This window comes from Bactrocera tryoni, chromosome 2, assembly GCF_016617805.1.
Source record: "Bactrocera tryoni isolate S06 chromosome 2, CSIRO_BtryS06_freeze2, whole genome shotgun sequence".
Classification (NCBI taxonomy): domain Eukaryota; kingdom Metazoa; phylum Arthropoda; class Insecta; order Diptera; family Tephritidae; genus Bactrocera; species Bactrocera tryoni.
This window is the reverse complement of record NC_052500.1, coordinates 17904091-17923271: the sequence shown is the minus strand read 5'-3', so window position 1 is coordinate 17923271 and position 19181 is coordinate 17904091. Positions and strand designations below refer to the sequence as shown.

Sequence of the window (19181 nt, the reverse complement as noted above, 5' to 3'; positions counted from 1 at the left end):
CGTGAATTATAAATATAATTACATACAAACATCTACTAAACTAAACTTATTAAACATTCCTAATGTTGAGCACACGAAAAAAAAATATAACGGAACTTTAGGCAAAAAACGAAAGTCCGAAGTCCGACAAGCCACGATTTACATGCCCTAATTTATTAATTAAGCTTTCCCATTGTACCTACATTTAAAATAAAAGTTATATAAGATAAAATAAAATTATGAAATTTCAAATAAAAGCTAAAAATTGTTTATATAGTTAGGTTATGTTCGACTAAGATACAACTCGAATGTACATAGACAAAGAAAAGGGGGCGTGAGGTCAAAAATAAATCGCTAACTAATATATTGTATATTTCTTACAAATTTCAATTTTTGAGCCCCAGGTGGGGAAAAGAGAACTTTGATTTTATAGGGGACCGCGCTGATTGCTTATTGGTCCCCGTATAATACAAAAAAAATTAAATAACATGTCTAATTAAGGTTCCCTTTTTAATAACTATTATTTTTTTAATTTTATTTTTCAATAATTTTAACTATTTATTAATATTTTTATACTTTTTAACAAAAATTTTTTTGTAAATTAATTTAATTCCTTTTTCCAGTTCTCGCAATTCTAATTATTCATAAACACCCTGTACTCGTGATATCTCTCCAAATATTTTATATTTTTTTATTTCAACCCCCAATTAGACAGCTGTTAGCAAAGCATGTATTGAAAGGTTCTTTTCGTATTTGGCTGATACCAGGAGGGACAACCAACAATAGACAACAACATAATCAGTCTAATTAAAAGTAGTTAAAATGACTATTTTTACGCGTATTATCGTCTCAAATTTGCCTAAACGCATTGGTGCACTTAAGACGTTACAGCAGGCAAGTTAAACTGTGTAAATTACTACAAAATAACGATGCCACAAATCCAACACTAGGTTATGTAATTTTCGTGTTTTTAAATTGTTATATATTTTCTTTTCAATGAAAACCTACAGTGTGGCTATTGTACACATCTAAAATATGCTGAACACAAACCGATTGAGAGAATACGTAATATTGGTATTTCGGCACACATAGACAGCGGTAAAACTACGCTTACCGAACGTATACTCTTTTATACCGGTCGCATTGCACAGATGCATGAGGTACGTGGTAAAGACAATGTTGGTGCTACTATGGATTCGATGGAGTTGGAGCGTCAACGTGGTATAACTATACAATCGGCAGCCACTTATACAATTTGGAAGGATTACAACATTAACATTATTGACACACCTGGTCACGTGGATTTCACAGTGGAAGTAGAACGTGCGCTGCGTGTTTTAGATGGTGCTGTGTTGGTGCTATGCGCTGTAGGTGGCGTACAGAGTCAAACACTAACTGTGAATAGGCAAATGAAACGTTACAATGTACCATGCTTGGCCTTCATCAACAAATTGGATCGCACGGGTGCTAATCCTTATCGTGTGCTTTCGCATATGCGTTCAAAAATGAATCACAATGCAGCTTTCATACAGTTGCCAATCGGCGTGGAGAGCAATTGCAAGGGTATCGTCGATTTAGTAACTGAGAAAGCGATTTATTTCGAAGGCAACCACGGTATGGAGCTGCGTTATGATGAGATACCGAAAGATATGCGGGCAGAGTCAATCGATCGTCGTCAAGAGCTTATCGAACATCTCTCAAATGTAGACGAAAAATTGGGTGAACTATTTCTAGAGGAAAAAACACCAACTGAAGCCGATATAAAGGTGCGTAGTGTGGAATTATTTAATGTTTGAAAGTTTTTGAACAAACTTTTATTATTGTTTTCTAGAGCGCTATACGACGTACGTGCATTAAACGCACTTTCACGCCTGTTATGGTGGGCACTGCATTGAAAAATAAGGGTGTACAACCTCTATTAGATGGTGTGCTCGATTATCTGCCGAACCCTGGCGAAGTGGAGAATGTTGCTTTCATTGAAAAAGAAGGCGAAGAACCCGAAAAGGTCGTGCTCAATCCTGCACGTGACGGTAAAGATCCTTTCATTAGTTTGGCTTTTAAATTGGAAGCTGGTCGTTTCGGTCAGCTCACCTATTTGCGTTGCTACCAAGGCAAGCTACAAAAGGGCGATAACATCTTTAATGCACGTACTAATAAGAAAGTGCGTGTAGCACGTTTGGTGCGCTTACACTCGAATAATATGGAAGATGTGAACGAAGTTTATGCTGGCGACATATTTGCGCTGTTTGGTGTCGATTGTGCTTCTGGTGACACATTTACCACCGATCCTAAAGGTAACATTTCAATGGAGTCTATTTTTGTGCCCGAACCTGTTGTGTCTATGGCTATCAAACCGAATAATGCTAAGGACCGTGACAATTTCGCTAAAGCTGTAGCGCGTTTTACTAAAGAAGATCCTACATTCCACTTCTTCTATGACCCAGACGTAAAGGAAACACTCGTATCAGGAATGGGTATGTTAATACATTTTTCTGTCAAAAGTAACAATATTAATATGCGTTTCGATTGGCAGGTGAATTACATTTGGAAATTTACGCTCAGCGTATGGAACGTGAATATGGTTGTCCCGTAACACTGGGTAAGCCAAAGGTGGCTTTCCGTGAAACACTTGTGAGCGCCTGCGAATTCGATTATTTACACAAAAAACAATCTGGCGGTTCAGGACAGTATGCGCGTATTATCGGTATTATGGAACCATTGCCGGCTGATCAAAATACGGTACTTGAATTCGTTGATGACACTATGGGTACAAATGTACCGAAACAATTTGTGCCTGGTGTTGAGAAGGGTTTCCGTGAAATGGCTGAACGTGGTATGCTCTCGGGACACAAGTTGTCCGGCATACGTTTCCGCCTACAAGATGGTGGCCATCACATAGTGGATTCTAGTGAATTGGCCTTCATGTTGGCAGCACATGGTGCTGTAAAAGATGTTTTCCAAAGTGGCTCATGGCAAATTTTAGAACCCATAATGATGGTAGAAGTAACGGCACCGGAGGAATTCCAAGGTGCGGTCATGGGACAATTGAGCAAACGTCATGGTATTATTACGGGCACTGACGGAGCTGAGGGTTGGTTTACCGTATACGCAGAAGTACCACTGAACGACATGTTTGGTTATGCGGGCGAATTGCGGTAAGACATAAATAAGCTTAATTCAAGTACGTTTTTTTTTATAAATATTGTAAATTTTTTACGTTACAGTTCTAGTACACAAGGCAAAGGCGAGTTCACTATGGAATACTCCCGTTATTCTCCTTGCTTACCAGACGTTCAAGAACAAATAGTGCGTCAATATCAAGAATCACAAGGTTTAGGTCAGGAAAAGAAGAAAAAGAAAAACTAATAGGTGCGCGGATGTAGAATTAATAAATATTAAATATTAAGAACTATTTTTGGATAACTGAAAATGTATCAAGAACACAGTTTGTTCACGTTCATTGTCCAATTATTGTATTTGTTTAAATCATTATTTAAAATATGTAAACGAAATATTAATTTTTATACAACTGTGATACAGAAAATAAAAAGTGACAACAATTAGCCACATACAAGGGGCTAAAAACCACAAATATTTCTGTTTTTATTTTAATGTGAAATAAACTTTAAGTAAAGGCATGACACATTCATAAGATTTTAGTCGTAATCTTTAAATTTTTCTAAGTATAATGTTACTAAAGAACAGAATTCTTGAAAAAACCACAATAGGGGTATTCTCTTGCTCTTGCAAAACCCGGTGCACGGTGCAAGAATTGCAGATTTACAACGGCAAGAGAATACCCTTAATGTCAGGTGTATTTTATGACAGCTGCATATAGAGTTGCCAATAATAAACTCTCATTTTGTAGAATATAAATTATTTCCAAATAGCCCCAACAAACTTTAGACATTGACAAATTATTGATAATGATTCTTTTGTTATTTCAAAAGAAAAAACATAAACAGAATATTATATTAAAATTGTATAGTTGTGAGTTATACCGAAATACCTATCAGAAGATTTCTTCGTGAATAGACTCATTGTTAAAATATTATAATTTTTAAACAGTTTGGCAACGTCACCACTTATTTTCTGGAATTTGCTTTGCTTATCACAAATTTTATTTTTTCTACGCGGTGTGAACGTTTTCGACATTTTATCGCTTGTTCGCCAAGAAGTTGTTTGTCAAAACGCGTCTGCTACAGAATATATTTAAATCGTTGACTACTTCAACGATTTCACAACGTCTCTCAACTTCAGCTCGTCAACTAGCAAACAGTGTAGACAATAGCAATAAAACAATGGTTATCCAACACAACGTTAAGGGTTATGAGGCGTTTACCAAATTGGTAGAAGAATTGGAATCCAATGCCGATGGACAACCTATTCATGTGCTTTTTAGCGGTGGCAAGGACGAGACTGGGGCAAGCTGGTGTCCTTATTGTGTGAAAGGTAAATTGAATTCGTGCTTTAAGGCATAATTTTAGAAAGAATAAACTTTAATTCTGCACTTATTTTCGTAGCTGAGCCGGTTGTGCATGACGCTCTCCCTAAAGCTCCGGAAAAATCGCATTTCATTCACGTGGATGTTGGTGAGCGCGCATAGTAAGTATTTCATAATACATATGTATATTCGTATATGTAATAGAAGTTATTTTAAAAAAATATTAAGTCATACTTGTTTATCGTGATTCATTGTTGCGATTATCTTTTCGGCTCTTAAGCATACATATATAATCGAAAATAATTAGAATAGGGTCAATTAGAGGAGGTTTGAATATATCAAATAACTAAATTGTGGTCTAAAAACCCAAAATCATTCTTCAGTGTACTCCTTGCATATGTATTATTTTATGTGTGTAAAAATATCATATCTTAACTGATTAACATTATATGACATGATAACTGGCGACATTTTTTGACAATCATAAAATAAATAAACACAGTGTGGTCGTATTTAAGACAACTAATTGTTTAAATTAACAAAATTGTTTCGTTGCCTTGTTGTTACAGCAATATAAAATTTCCACATATTGTTTAGATTGCTATGTTTTATGGCAAATTAATGCTTTCCTTTTAGCTGGAAGGATCCGAATTGTCCTTTCCGGACCGATCCCCGGCTAAAAATGGTTTGGGTGCCTACTTTGATGCGCTGGAAAACTCCATTACGCATTGATAGTGAGAATGTTACTAAAAAGGATCTTGTTGATATGATCTTTGATGAGCCCATCGAACAAAAGTAGTTGACATAAAAGAATTACATGAAAAAGAAAATGGGTTCGACTTCGAAAAATGTTTAAAATATTAAAGTAAATAAATGTAAAATATATGTAATAAACAGTTTTAATTGAATCTCGAACGTTCAATATGTTTTCTTTAAAAACGCTAAAATAAATAAGCCGTGAAGCTTAAATATTTATCGAAATATTTTGAAAAAGAAATTATTCTTCCCCCTTCTTTTTATATTCCGAAGAGATGATAGGTATAAATTATTAAAAATTGATAAATAGCAACAAATAACAGCAGAAGTTAACCTTCTGTTTACAGTTTAAAACAAGAATGACAGAAGTAGACGCCTTTTCTTCTTTTATTGTCACAGCAAAAAATATGAAATTATATGCAACTTACCTTATCAAGTAGAGATGCTTATCACAAAATGTAATTTGCTTGATATTATTTTTCTTATTATTACCGCTTAGCATTGTTGCATATTCTGCTGTTTGCTGGTTAATATAACTTGCTTTTAAACACTGTTTTTTTTTTTTTTTTTTTTTTTTTTTGAGATTTTCTTATATCTATTTTTAAACCACCATTTAAATTTTTTCACTTCCAGTTGGAAAGACTTGAATTGCCCATTCCGCAAGGATCCCAACACACATTTGATATTTTTGCCTACACTATTGCGTTGGAAATCGCCACAACGTTTGGATGGTGAACGTGTCAGCAATAAGGATCTAGTGGAAATGATATTCGAGGATGAGGATTAATTATTAAGCAGTGCTTATGCGAATTTGCAAATAATGTTATCTAAATTGTATACTTACTTGCTAATTTACAAACACACACCTGTATTTTAAATTAGCTTTGCATTAATATGTATGCTTGTGTAAACCGCGATATTATAAATTATATTATTTGGATTAAAATTTAATTATAACTATTGGAATGTTTTATTTTGCATTTCACTAATTTCACGTGTGTAACTCGTGTGCGTTGTTTAAATTAATAATTACTTTTATATTTTTTAATTTCCACCATTACTACATGTATGTTTGTCAATTGTGTACGCGCATTCGGTGTTAGCAACTTGTGAAAACGATGGTAGTATTGCACAAGACTTGCCAATGCAAGTTGTAGCAGTTGAGAACCGGTAAGCAGTGATGGGAATGAGAGTAATACTTCGCGATTCAACTCCTCCAGTGACTTTTTCCAATTGGCTGAGAAACTAGCGACTAACGCCAGACTACGTCGCTCCTGTTTGCGCAATTCATCCATTTGTTCCTTTTCGAAGTAGTGCTCACACTCTTTCACAAATTGTATGATGCCACCAAAGTGTGGCGCTAATATTTCTTCCACATACTCGGCGCTGCGTGCATTCAATTGTTCGCGGAATGATTCGGCTTCTTTGGAATTGTCGCGTGTATGTTCCATCAGCACACCGAGCACCAAATCGTAATTGTTTATAAGATAGATTAATTGTTCTTTGCGTGTGAGAAAAATGGCGGCCATACGCAGTATGAAACATTCTACTTCATTCTGCAATTCGAGCAGTAAACGACTGACAAGCTCGTTGGGGAAATGCTCCGAGATGCCTACAATAGCGGCGGAAAACTCAGCATAACGGCGCGTTATCTGTGGTTATAAATACAATTTTATTTTCGTTAGTTAGCGTTTAGGTAAATATATTTTGTTGACACTAACATAATGTGGTCCCATTTCCTTGCTGAATTTCGTAGGATCACAATCACGTATGCTTTGTATATTTAAACGGAATACATGATCAAAACGTGGCCAAATTGCAGCTTGCAATGAGTCCCAGTATCTGTTTAAAAGTTATTTTATATTTAAGGCAATAAAATCAAATTATTTTTAAATATTTCACTTACTTATCCAAAGCGGGCACGCAGCGTTTGTGACACATTAGTTGATAACGGAATATTAATTGTATGCAAAGAAACATGGCAATCGTGTCAAAGCAGTCCTGTATATTGGTCTCCAAGTTTTTCTAAATTTATAGACATTAATTTACTTAAATACAAATATTACTCAATTTTGTATACATACAATCATTAGCGTTAGCGTCTTGCCCATTATTTGGTTGAAGAGATCTTGTGCTTGCGTGCTGCGCACCATAAAGAATTCCGTTACAAATAAATACTCACGACAAGCATTGTCCACGAGCGCATATTGCTCGGAGCGGAATAAAGCTTCAAAGGTGTACTACAAGTAACGTACATTACAAAAATATAATAATAGAAAAAATAAGTTAAATGCTTAACGTATTTTTAACGCACTCTATTTTTCAGCTGCGCATGTGGCACAATGATTGGTGCTTCCAATTGCTGGTTAAGTATTTCGCCGCGTTTACCAATTGTAAAGATTGTGCTTTTATGTTTCAAACTTGTCGTTTTAGAGAATAATCCTTTTGAGACATTATCCTCTATACCCATAAGATCATCTTTTGTGCAGGACTCCTCAAATTTCAAACTAGTCAAGCGAGAGGAGTAACTCTGCCATCAAGATCACAGAAAAATTAAAAAAAATAGAATGATAATAATTATCAACAGCGATTTCACTTACCTTGAAATAGCTGTAATAGATTTTACTCATCGTATCGATGTATTCACTGCAAATCTCTTGCGCCACTTGCCTTTCATTCGACAATATAAATTCGAAAAAGAATTTATGCTTCAACATGGCGTTTTGCGGAATTTGATAATTTGTCATTGGTTTGCGAAATTTGTATATTTGTTCTAGCAAGTAGGTTCTGATCTTCGACATCGCCTTCAAGCGCAATTTATGTAAAACTTCACTAACGTCTCCCGTGGCTTTGGACTCTTTGAAGCTCAACTCTTTTACTAGTGAAAGTTTATGATTCAGCACATTCAGTTGTGTGCCAAAGTCCTTTTCCGTCACAGGTGTTTCCATTATAATTGCAATCATCTCCTCCGATACGGCCATATCCTCTATAAATTGTGATAGTTGGGCCTTCACCGATTGCCGATTTGTTAGCTGCACCGACATTGCCACCGACTTTTTCTGCAGTTGTGTTATTTCACTACTTATATTGCTCAGTACGCTTTGGAAATTCATCAACATCGTTTCCATGCGCTCCAACACATCATCACATTCACCAATCTGATTATGTAGACTAGCTATGTTTTGAGATTCCGCAATGTAGTCTTCGATGGACTTGTTTTCTACATCTTTAAATTCCTTTTCAATTTGACGCGAATACTGCCGCAGATCCGTTGTATTTTTGAGTATTTCGCGTACCTCTTCATTGTCCAACTGTTCCGTTATATTGGACTCCGTCGCAGACATAGTTTTTAACAAATTTTCGCTGAATATATGTACGCGATATTGCCTTTATTTGTAGAAATTTGTTTCTTATTGCAATTTGTAAATTTTTTACTGCTTCTGCTGCATTCCAATTAGAATTTGTCAGAAGCTAACAGCTGTTTGTCAATGCAAGCGAACAGTTAGAAAATATTGCGCAGTAAATCTGCTGGTAAGCTCTTGTTTGTGTTTCATTTATTTATTTTTTTAAAGAAACAAGTATTTACCGTTAACTACAAAAACAGTAACAACAAAAACTATTACTAAATATGATTATTAAACACTAATTTTATGTGTTATTAGTCAATTAGTTATTTACTCAGAGTATATGAGAATGGTGTGGCAACCATGTTCTTACATGACAATTTATATTCAGTTATTCCGGTAAATTGGAACTGTAATATAAAACGTTATTCAAATATTTGCAAGTACTGCAAGGAACAGGCATATGCATGCGTTGTGAAAATTGCATATGCATAATTATCTATGAAAGATGTAAAAATTAACTGTTGATGGTCAACCAGTGCAATAATAACAATAACGCCAAATGTTTGTTGCCGACAAATCTCTTCAAATGTGGCACTCATACGCGCTGGTGGGCTATGAGCGGAAATGTTTAAAGAGTAAACCTTGCAAAATTATTTTAAAACAATTTTATAACATAACTTACATGCATACATACATACATATGTAACTGCGAGCGTATAATACCAACAAAAATAAACGACAAAGGTGTCAGTTAGATGTTAGCGAGAAGAAAAACGTTAATAAGCATTACAGAAAATATAGTAAACAAGAGTCATTAAAGCAGTAAGCTATAAAACCGCTTAAATTAATTACCACTGGTTATAATGATTTAAATATTGAAATAAAAGTATAAAGGCTAAAATTTTTAACTAAAAATAGAAATTTAGAGTGAACTAAACAAATATCACGTGTGACAATCAAGCGTAACGATTTTATATATGTAGGTACATACTACATATGTATGTATGTTAATATTAACATGCTTAATAATTAACACCTGCACGTGGTCAAATTATAAAATTTGGTATTTTCTAAGCGAAATTATGTACATACATACATTCAAATGTAAATGTACATACTTACATATGTATGTATTAGTTAAGCACAATTCATTGAACTCAGTCAAAGCAACAGATGTCAAAAGAGTGTCTTCTAGCCACTAAATTGCAGAAGTTTTATCTGCATACTACATAAAGCGCATATGTGTAGTATTCTACTGTATATATGTATGTACATATACATACATATGTACATACGTACATACATATGTAAATGTATTTGTATCTATAACGTAACTTTATCTACTTTTCACGTTATCGTATGGTTTACCAATCAAAAAGTGAAATTTCTTTTTATTTACATTCGCTTTTTGTTATATTAACAAATCAACTACAACAAAATGTAAAACTTATTGCTGACGCTTATGTGTATTTGTTTAAACAATTTGTAAGTTCAATGTATGTTTGTATGTTAGCGTGTATGATACATACAGTGCCTTGGTGTCCGTTGGGGTTGTGGAATATGTCGGGATTGCAATGAGCGGCAAATAGTGGCTTGTTTAACACATTATTAAGACAATTTACTACATTAAACCAATATGCTAACAATAACAACAACAGTACGGAAATTTGCCCCAGCAAACGCCAACGATAGTGCACTAAACAAGCAGACAGGCGCGTGCTTTTTCGCAGCTGAAAAATGCTCATGCACACAAACCCATCTATTTGTGTATGTATTTGTGAATTACCGCTTCCGACCTACGAGCCTCCATCAACGAACTATGCGCACAGTGGCCAGAATTGTTACTTCTCGACTTCCGTCTTTACACTTTTTTCGTATTTTAGCACTTTGCTCGCATTTAAATGCGACAACAAAAACGTTTACTAAGAAAGAGTAACATGCATATGTATGTGCAGTTGTGTTTGTAGGCAAATGTGCGCATTCCGTAGAAATGGTAGCATTTCCAGTCTGCAGTTTACGGACGGACATTAGCTTCGTGCATATTTCTCTTTTGTATATATGTATATGTACATATGTATGTATTTCTCATTTTTCATAATTTCACAAGTGTTAGTTTGCAGCCGTTTAAATGAGGCTTAAGAAAGTATGAATATTATATTAACAAATTTAGTCATAAACACGAGCGCGGCTTCTTGTAAAATCATTCATGCCTTGGACGGCATACGCAACGGCCTGGCGCGCAATTTAACGGTTTATCTTTGACTTAGAGTGAAGAGGATATTTTGGCTATTAAAAAGTGAATAAAACGAACGCTTACGGATTGAAAAAAAATTGAACCGCTGTCTTGCGCGAACGAATTTTCGAAATAGATAACAACAACCACAGTCGGTTCGTGTTTTGATATTTAAAAATAATTTTTCGTTATTATTTGGACGTATGTATGTACGTCCATTGGTGTATAGTGGTGTGCAAGCTAATCTAGAAAAATGCGTTTTGAAATATATGCGATGATAATATTTGGATTATTCTACTTTTCGGAAGGTACGAACTATTAGCGAGCATACGCAAAATGATAAGTGAACTGTTAAATTAACAAAACTATGACACAGTGCACAAGTAAAATATCTTCATATGAATATAAAATATTAAGGATATTTCAAATGGAAATAAAATATTATTTTTGAAGTTATAAAAAGTGCATATAAAAATAAAATATTCATACATATGTATATAAACAAAAAAACTTTAACTTCGGTTACATCGAAGCTATAAAACCCTTCACAGTTGCATTTTTTATGACATAAAGGGTATAAAATTATCTTTATCTTGATTTTGATCGGTCAGTTTGTATATCACCCAAATGCTATGGTTGTTCGATCTCAACAATTTATTCGAAAATAGTCAGTGCCAAATTTCGTGAAGTCCATACAACGACTTGAGCTGTAGTTGTGCAATACTAACGGTTCCGACAAGTGAACAGCTTCTAAAAAGAAAAGGGCGTGTGCAAAATTTCAGATCCATATTTCAAAAACTGAAGGTCCAGTTACTATACATATAGACGGACATGACTAAATCGACTTAACTCGTCACGCTGATCATTTGTGTATTGTCTTTATAGCGTAACCCATGTTTCCTTCTGGGTTTTGTGGGAGTATTTTTTTAGAAAGTTCTGATTATGCGGTATATTAGCAACATCACTCTGCACTAATGAGAAATCTGAAAGGACTTCAAGTGATAGTTAGCCAAAGATTTTCTGAAAGCTTTACAAGAGAAATATGATCCAAGTTTTTTTTTCAATGCTAAACTAGAAGCGAACGCTAAAAACTACTTAATGCCAGTATGAGGTTTTGATCAAACTCTGGACCTAGTAACAACCAAACCACAGAAGCCGTGTGTGATATCCTGCCATTCAAAGCGCCTAAATTTCATAGACTGGCAATAAACCTCGTTTCTAACTTTAAATTTCATTGATCCCTTATATGTTGTTTGCTCAATTGAGCGCTCGACTATTTTTAAATTTTCATTTCATAAATAACTAAATCTTTCTCTCTTTTCGGTAGGCAAGCCATGTCCGGAGAAGACGCGTCCACACAAAACACGCTGCGAGGCGTATTACAAATGCTTTGAGCTACCTTCTAAGCGTCATGTTTGGGTGCCTGAAAAATGTGAATCGGGCCTAATATATGAACACAATCTTGGACTATGTGTACTGCCCGACGATGAGTGGGAATGTACACTAGGAGTTGGTACACGCGGTAGCAAGGTAGAAGCTCATGCGGATGTTACGCCGACGACGATAACTGAAATACAAAATCCCAAACAAATAACACCAACAAACAAGCTCAAAAATGCAGATCTACATATAATAAATAATAAGCACGAAGATGATGAATCGGATGCAGCAATATCTTCCATGAACAAAGGACACAGCGGAAATGATGTGGAGGTTGTGATACAAAATAATATAAACAACGAAGAAGAGAGGGAAGCGTTACGAGATGACATTGAAATTGAGTCTAGTGGAGATGGTGTTGGGGAGCTCATGGAAATGGATGGCTTTCTGCAAGTGGAAAATCGTGAAAACGAAGATCACGAAGGTGAGGAGCACCTCATCGAAGATGATGAAAATGAAATAAACCTCGAGACATCGACGAAAAAGTCAAAAATCGATCCAAAATTAACAGCACACTTACAGCGTTTGTCACAATTAATCGATGGACTGAAAACCCAATATCAGAAGGACGGAGAGCAGCAAACGGATTTGCGGCCCGATCAGTTAAATGCTTTCCTGGCACATTTTAATATACAAAACAAATTTAATTTGATTAAACCTACTTTTGAGGCGAATTCAAAAGAAAAAACCGACACAACCACTACTGAGGCACCAGAGTCTACCACAACATATGCCACATATCCAATGGCTTCCAAAAATAAAACACTTTTGCAAGAACATTTAGATAACAAACTTAAACCGGAAACAAAGGTTGTACTCACCAATGCGCTGCCGAAACGTTACGATACTACAGGATATTCGAACTCGCAAATTGTCGTAAATCGTCCCGAAGGCTCGGTACTCTTCACTTTGCCGCACTACGGTACCGATCAGTCCGATTATGGTCACAATTCACCAAAAATATCTGAGGAAACATTAAAAACAGTTTTAGAATTGTCTAAACAAATGATTGCCACACAAAACGTACCGAAAATAATACCGAACGCAGGCTATTACGCGCAGCCACTAATACAACCGCTCTTCTTGCCCGCTTCAGCATTTCAAGCGCAGACACAACAGAATCCTTTCGCGGCATACTTTAATAGCAACAATAACAACAAAAATCAGCAAGTGGATTATCAGGAAAACGATAACAAATTTAGCCAATTCTCTGGCACTTATAACAATCAGCATAAACCGCTACTGCGTCCGGCTAGTAGTTATAGCCAACCGAGTAATACCATCATACACAACAATGTCATACCGGTGCATCTGTTGTCCACGAACTCGGGTGAAAAGGAGATTGTAGACAGCTACGGACAGAGTTTAGGACTTTATCCGCCACTCAACACCAAAAATCACAACGGTTATCAACAAAACTATGGTCCAACACACACTTTCGTAGATCAGAAATTTTTAGCAAGCTTTACCACCGAGCGTCCGCAAGTCTCCACCACACCAACGCCCAGCTACGTGGCACAATATGCACCATCATATGCCACAGACTTGGGCGCGACCACCGCACGTCCCAACGACTATCAACCAACATCGCCAACACTTACCGAGTATTTTTCCCCGAGTCCACATTTAAGCGATAATAATGTTAATAAACTGTTTCAATCGACCGATCGCTATCCGACTGTACAATACGATGATCTGCCACGCCCATTAAATTTAGGACGCCCCTCACTCTTCGCGCCACACATCGACACACATAAAGTCAAGTTACGTCCAAATGGTCATAAAATCGAGAGCATGGAGATCGAATCGGACGATTATAATGACAATCAAGCGCGTCCACTGCCACAATTGTTCACCTACAATTATGACAACGATAAAGCGGATATAAGCAATCAATATGAGGAACCGAACTACAGTGGTGGCACCGGTGGTAACAAACACTCCTATATGCCGCGTCCGTCTGCAGGCGCTACCGCTACACGACCCACTTATACAAACGCTGCCAATAAGGTGAAGCCTTACAACACACACACTTCATCATCTCTCGCCGATGGCTCACAACTGGTCAATATGGGTGGCAATTTTGTTAGTTATGATGTTTTTCGAAACACAATATTACCGCTACTGGGGCACACACAAACGCTCAATGAATTAAACAATGTTGAAGTCATCACTTGCGCCACTGGCGTACGCCAACCGAACACCACCGACTGCACGCGCTATTATGTCTGCAGCAAGAAGGATGGCAAAGTACTATCCTACTCGTGTCCGCCATACACCGCTTTTAATGCACAATCGCGCATTTGCGATGCACAAACGTATGCTGCTTGCACGCCCGACGCGATCATCAGCAGCTATACAGTATCGGAGAATAAACGCTTGCAACTGGAAGCGTACAAAGCGCTGCAAGATGCCAAACGCCGGCAAGAGCAGGCTCTTAAAGCACAAAATATTGCAAGTCTATTGCAGAAATATGGTGGACAAATGCAAGCATCGATGGTGGACGCTAACGAAGATGCACAGGGCGATGATAGCAATGAGAAGAATATATTGGATGCTTATGTGCAGCAAGCGGCCGCGATGAATGTCTACAGCACAACGTCTAAGCCAACTGCAGCGCCTGTAAAGAAGCGTAAATACTATTGCAAAGAAGGTGATAAAATTGCAGATCAAACCTCAGCCAATAATTACTTTGTCTGCTACAAGAATGCGCAAGGTATGATGAAAGGCCACAAGATGAGTTGCACGAAGAATTTGATTTTCTGCTCGAAGAATTCCATGTGCACGCTGGCGATAAAATGCGCGTAGGTGAAACTAAAAGCCGCCAAATAATTGTGCAAATGTCATGAAGAAGGAAGTAGTGAAATGTTATAACGTAGATTTAGCTAAGCGAATGCAACGGAAGCGGAATATTGCAAAAGGAACTGTGGGTGTAGGCAAATGTCAAATGTCAGTGTTGCCACTTTTCATTTTGTTTGTTTTTTATTCGGATTTTTATATAAGCCGTATTTCCGTACATTTCTTAGTCTACAACTATGCGACTGCAAATATTTTTGCGAGTTTAAATAAAGATGTTAAAAAATACTTTAAACAATACGAAAAATGTAAAAAATTTAAATAATTATGCAAATTAAAAAAAAATAAAAATATAATACCTTAGACTACATTTCATATGTCCTTAAAGGAAAATGATGAACTTACTTCTTTGCCAAATCTATTTATTTTACATTAGCTTATAGACTATTTATTAAATTATTTAAAAATATATACATATGTATATTTAGAAATTCTATATTATAATAAGTGCGACAGATTTTTGTACTTCTTTATTAATTATATGTACTTAAGTAAAATGTATATTTATAATATGCACATATGTATATACAAAAATAAAATAATATAAAAAACGAAAATCGTATAACTAAAAAGAAATTTGTTTTATATTTTAATGGTTTTAGTAGATTTCTTTTCGCTTTTCAAGCGCGTAGTACAAACTGACCCAATGAACCCTTAAACTAGTTTGTAACACTGACCAAGTAAGTACTCACTTCTCATTACTACGGTTTACCAAAACATATTTATATATGTATGTACATACTCGGCATTTTGCATGTAACATACATACATACATACATAGGTATATAAATATTATATGGACAAAAATTAAATAAAGAATTTCGTTTCTTTACTCTACTATTTAGCTTGTTCGCTATATGTATTGACAACTCGTTACATTTTTGACGCATCACATACCGGTTCATAGCCATGTCGACGAGGCCATAAAATAAAAAAGGAACAAAACAAAATAAACACACAACTTTGAAATCGTTATGCTGAAAAAAAAAGAAATTAGAAAAGAGTTAAAAAGTCGGAAAGACAATAAGAAATGCAACAAAAACAAAAGACAGTAAACATTAGTAATGTACAGGCAAACAGGCGGTAAATTTCACTTTTTATTATCAAGTACACATATCTCATTTCGGGACATTATTGCGCGTACATGAATGCACGTTTTAAGCTTTAATGAAATTATACAATGAATGAAATGTTTGAACTTACAAAATTCTCACATCGAAAACGAAAATGAAAGGTTTTAGCCCTCACATATTTATAAAAAATATATATGTATGTAGTTATCTGCACTTTTTTGGGGCAATAAAAATCGTATTAATTAATAGTTATCTACAAATATGCATAACATAGTGAAGTAATATCAATTTTCAATTTTTATTTTTGAAAAATATTATTTTACTCAGGAAGATTCATTATTGATGTTGAAAACATGTTTCTTTGATTAAATTTAATTTCTATTGAGCTGTTAATGTGATTATGACATTTTATGTAAACAACCCTTTACTCGTTTCTGTCAATGAAACCGAATACACTCGTATATTATTATATATACATACTATATACTTATGTGCATATGAAATGCTAAATCATTTTTTTTATTTCACTAAAAAGTAAAAAAATGACCCTATAGTGGTCTAACAACATAGTTAAATAACAATAAATATATTTTATTTTACTAGTTAAATTACGTTATTTTGCACGCAGAAATGTAATTTAATTAATTGCATACTTGTATAACTATTACACAGCACATCGCTTTCGCATTTATATATACATATTTGTGGTACTAACAATGCGTATAATATATGTAAATATGTACATACATCCATATGTAAATGCGTAAAATTATTGTGTAATAGTTTTCAAAAATTATTTAAATCCTTTCAAATTGATAACGCATGGCAGCACCCTTGCGAACGCACAGCAAAGGAAATAATTCAATAGTTCCTTGTTTCCGTTATACGCGCAAAATTTTCAGTTCAGCCGACATTTTGAATAACATCGCGTCATTTGCTAACACTTCGTGGATTTTACATTTTTATAATAAATTAAACATAGCTAATGCTTTAAAAGTTTATGAAAAGTGTTGCTAAAAGCGATGTGCATACTTTAAAGTTGAAATTTTTATAAAAAGTTAAAGTATTACGTGAAAAATATGTGTGCAAAGCTAGCTGTCATTGCAGCGGCAGTAGTGTGTTGTGGAGAAATCCAAATATCGTGTAATTTGTGCAATTATTATATCGTAAAGTGTTTTGTTGATAATTAAATAAGTGTTGTAAGTGTTCAATTAAGAGTTTTCGTATATTTTAAATGCTAATTAAGTTTTTAAATCGAATAGTGCAAATCAATGCAATGTGCAATCGGCAAATTGTGCCAAAGGAGCCCCGACATGTCGGCAGCAGCATTCGGGTCGTATAATATATGTATGTGTATGCGAAAGTGAATGCAATGCAAATGCAGGGTGTAATGTTTCTTTGCATAAAGGGGTGAATCAAATAATAAAAAATGTGTAATAAAAGAAAAAAGTGTTTATGTGGAATGAAATATGTTAAATTTATAAAAACTAAAAGTAAAGTAAATATTAAAAAATGTGTTGAAGAAGATTCAATTATAATAATTATTATTATAAAGCAAAGGCGTATAATAATAAAAGTGAAAAAAATCAATAATATTATTATAAATTAAAAAAGAAAAAAATGCATCAAAAATCGAAGTAAATAATAAAAAATGCGTTTAGGTAAATATAGTTTATTAAATTGAGAAATATTCTATATTTATTGAAGCAAAAAGGTGAAGTAAATAGTGAAAAAAGCTTTTTGGCAAATTTAGTTCCTTTAATTGATAAATATATTATTTTATTTTTCTATAAAGTTTAGTATAAAAAGTGAAGTAAATAGTAAAAAATGTGTTTAAGAAAAATCAGTTCGTTCAATAATGAAATATGTTATATTTATTAAATTATGGAAAAGCAAATTAAATTTAAATTCAGGTTACTTAATATTGAAATATTTCATATTTATTAAAGTAAAAAGTGAAAAAAATTAAATCTAAGTGAATTCAATTGTGAAATATATTATTTAATTACATTTATTTATAAAAAGTTATATCAAAAAATGAAGTAAATAGCAAAAAATGCGTATAAGCATAAATAAAAAGCAGAGCAAATATATAAAAATGAAATATGTATGCTATATTTAGTAAAGCAAAGAAGAAAATATAATAAAAATGTAAATTAAAGTTTTTTAAAACTTAATCATGATGTTTTACATAATATGAGTGTTAAAGTCACAACATCTGCTTCGTTTTCCTAACAACTAAAGGCTTGATCGTGAATTGGTGAAAGGTAAGGTGAGTACATTTCAATATTAAATCGAAAATATTTATATCCATTTTTTAGAAATTTTACGAATTAAACTGATATTATTATATTTTTTCATATATTTTTAAATTATTCTTCGGTTGAATTTTTATTTCGATTTTTATTAACAAAATCCAGTTTCACATCTTAAAAATTATTTAAAAAAAAGATTAAACATACATTTGTATGCTAAAAAAAGGGCAATAAATATATTATTATAATTTATTTTTTTTACTAGTTAAATTGTAATTTTGCACGCTGAAATGTAATTTAATTAATTGCATACTTGTATAACCAATTAGCTTTCGCATTTATTTATGCATATTATTTATTGTACTGACAATGCGTATACTAGTTATATGTACATACGCATGTACATACATACACATGTACATAACTGCGCGAAAATTTACCTTGCAACTACATTAACTAAAATTATTGTGTAATAGATTTCAACAATTAATGTCATCCTTCCAAATTAACAACGTATGGCAGCACCCTTGCGAAAGCACAGAAAAGGAAATAATTCGATAGTTCCTTGTTTCCGTTATACGCGCAAAATTTTCAGTTCAGCCGACATTTTGAATAACATCGCGTCATTTGTTAACACTTCGTGGATTTTACATTTTTATAATAAATTAAACATAGCTAATGCTATAAAAGTAAATAAAAAGTGTTGATAAAAGCGTTGTGCATATTTTAAAGTTAAAGTTTTAATAAAAAGTTAAAGTATTACGTGAAAAATATGTGTGCAAAGCTAGATGTCATTGC

The 19181-nt window shown here is 34.1% G+C and overlaps 4 protein-coding genes across 5 annotated transcripts; 3 read left to right on the top strand and 1 right to left on the bottom strand.

The window, feature by feature from the left end:
- Positions 1 to 720: 720 nt before the first annotated feature.
- LOC120769728 (elongation factor G, mitochondrial) lies at positions 721 to 3571 on the top strand. Its single transcript, XM_040096875.1, has 5 exons — positions 721 to 873; positions 990 to 1745; positions 1811 to 2453; positions 2513 to 3134; positions 3204 to 3571. Exons 1-5 carry the CDS (start codon positions 802 to 804, stop codon positions 3343 to 3345), a joined length of 2235 nt encoding a protein of 744 aa, XP_039952809.1. The 5' UTR covers positions 721 to 801; the 3' UTR covers positions 3346 to 3571.
- Positions 3572 to 4071: 500 nt separating this feature from the next.
- Positions 4072 to 6136, top strand: LOC120769740 (thioredoxin domain-containing protein 17). Of its 2 annotated transcripts, none has more exons than XM_040096896.1 (3): positions 4072 to 4431; positions 4503 to 4584; positions 5060 to 5338. In XM_040096896.1, exons 1-3 carry the CDS (start codon positions 4281 to 4283, stop codon positions 5220 to 5222), a joined length of 396 nt encoding a protein of 131 aa, XP_039952830.1. In that variant the 5' UTR covers positions 4072 to 4280; the 3' UTR covers positions 5223 to 5338. The 2 variants fall into 2 exon arrangements, with proteins under 2 accessions (XP_039952830.1, XP_039952831.1); XM_040096897.1 differs by lacking the exon at positions 5060 to 5338 and adding an exon at positions 5813 to 6136 and having other exon boundaries at positions 4083 to 4431.
- Positions 6120 to 8523, bottom strand: LOC120769729 (vacuolar protein sorting-associated protein 52 homolog). The gene is made up of 6 exons (XM_040096876.1): positions 7780 to 8523; positions 7494 to 7709; positions 7264 to 7419; positions 7086 to 7204; positions 6901 to 7021; positions 6120 to 6831 (listed from the first exon to the last, which is right to left on the bottom strand). The coding sequence occupies exons 1-6, from the start codon at positions 8521 to 8523 to the stop codon at positions 6202 to 6204; spliced, it is 1986 nt and encodes a 661-aa protein (XP_039952810.1). The 3' UTR covers positions 6120 to 6201.
- A 2489-nt stretch (positions 8524 to 11012) lies between these two features.
- Positions 11013 to 15007, top strand: LOC120769714. Its single transcript, XM_040096852.1, has 2 exons — positions 11013 to 11067; positions 12087 to 15007. The coding sequence occupies exons 1-2, from the start codon at positions 11013 to 11015 to the stop codon at positions 15005 to 15007; spliced, it is 2976 nt and encodes a 991-aa protein (XP_039952786.1).
- Positions 15008 to 19181: the final 4174 nt, after the last annotated feature.

Coding starts and splice junctions, on each gene's coding strand:
- LOC120769714 (XM_040096852.1), top strand. CDS start 11,013: ATGCGTTTTGAAATATATGCGATGATAATATTTGGATTATTCTACTTT. Junction 11,068..12,086: donor ATTATTCTACTTTTCGGAAG/GTACGAACTATT, acceptor TCTTTTCGGTAG/GCAAGCCATGTCCGGAGAAG.
- LOC120769728 (XM_040096875.1), top strand. CDS start 802: ATGACTATTTTTACGCGTATTATCGTCTCAAATTTGCCTAAACGCATT. Junction 1,746..1,810: donor CAACTGAAGCCGATATAAAG/GTGCGTAGTGTG, acceptor ATTGTTTTCTAG/AGCGCTATACGACGTACGTG. Junction 3,135..3,203: donor GGTTATGCGGGCGAATTGCG/GTAAGACATAAA, acceptor TTTACGTTACAG/TTCTAGTACACAAGGCAAAG.
- LOC120769729 (XM_040096876.1), bottom strand. CDS start 8,523: ATGTCTGCGACGGAGTCCAATATAACGGAACAGTTGGACAATGAAGAG. Junction 7,710..7,779: donor TCTATTACAGCTATTTCAAG/GTAAGTGAAATC, acceptor TCTTGATGGCAG/AGTTACTCCTCTCGCTTGAC. Junction 7,205..7,263: donor AGACGCTAACGCTAATGATT/GTATGTATACAA, acceptor CTATAAATTTAG/AAAAACTTGGAGACCAATAT.
- LOC120769740 (XM_040096896.1), top strand. CDS start 4,281: ATGGTTATCCAACACAACGTTAAGGGTTATGAGGCGTTTACCAAATTG. Junction 4,432..4,502: donor GTGTCCTTATTGTGTGAAAG/GTAAATTGAATT, acceptor TTATTTTCGTAG/CTGAGCCGGTTGTGCATGAC. Junction 4,585..5,059: donor GATGTTGGTGAGCGCGCATA/GTAAGTATTTCA, acceptor CTTTCCTTTTAG/CTGGAAGGATCCGAATTGTC.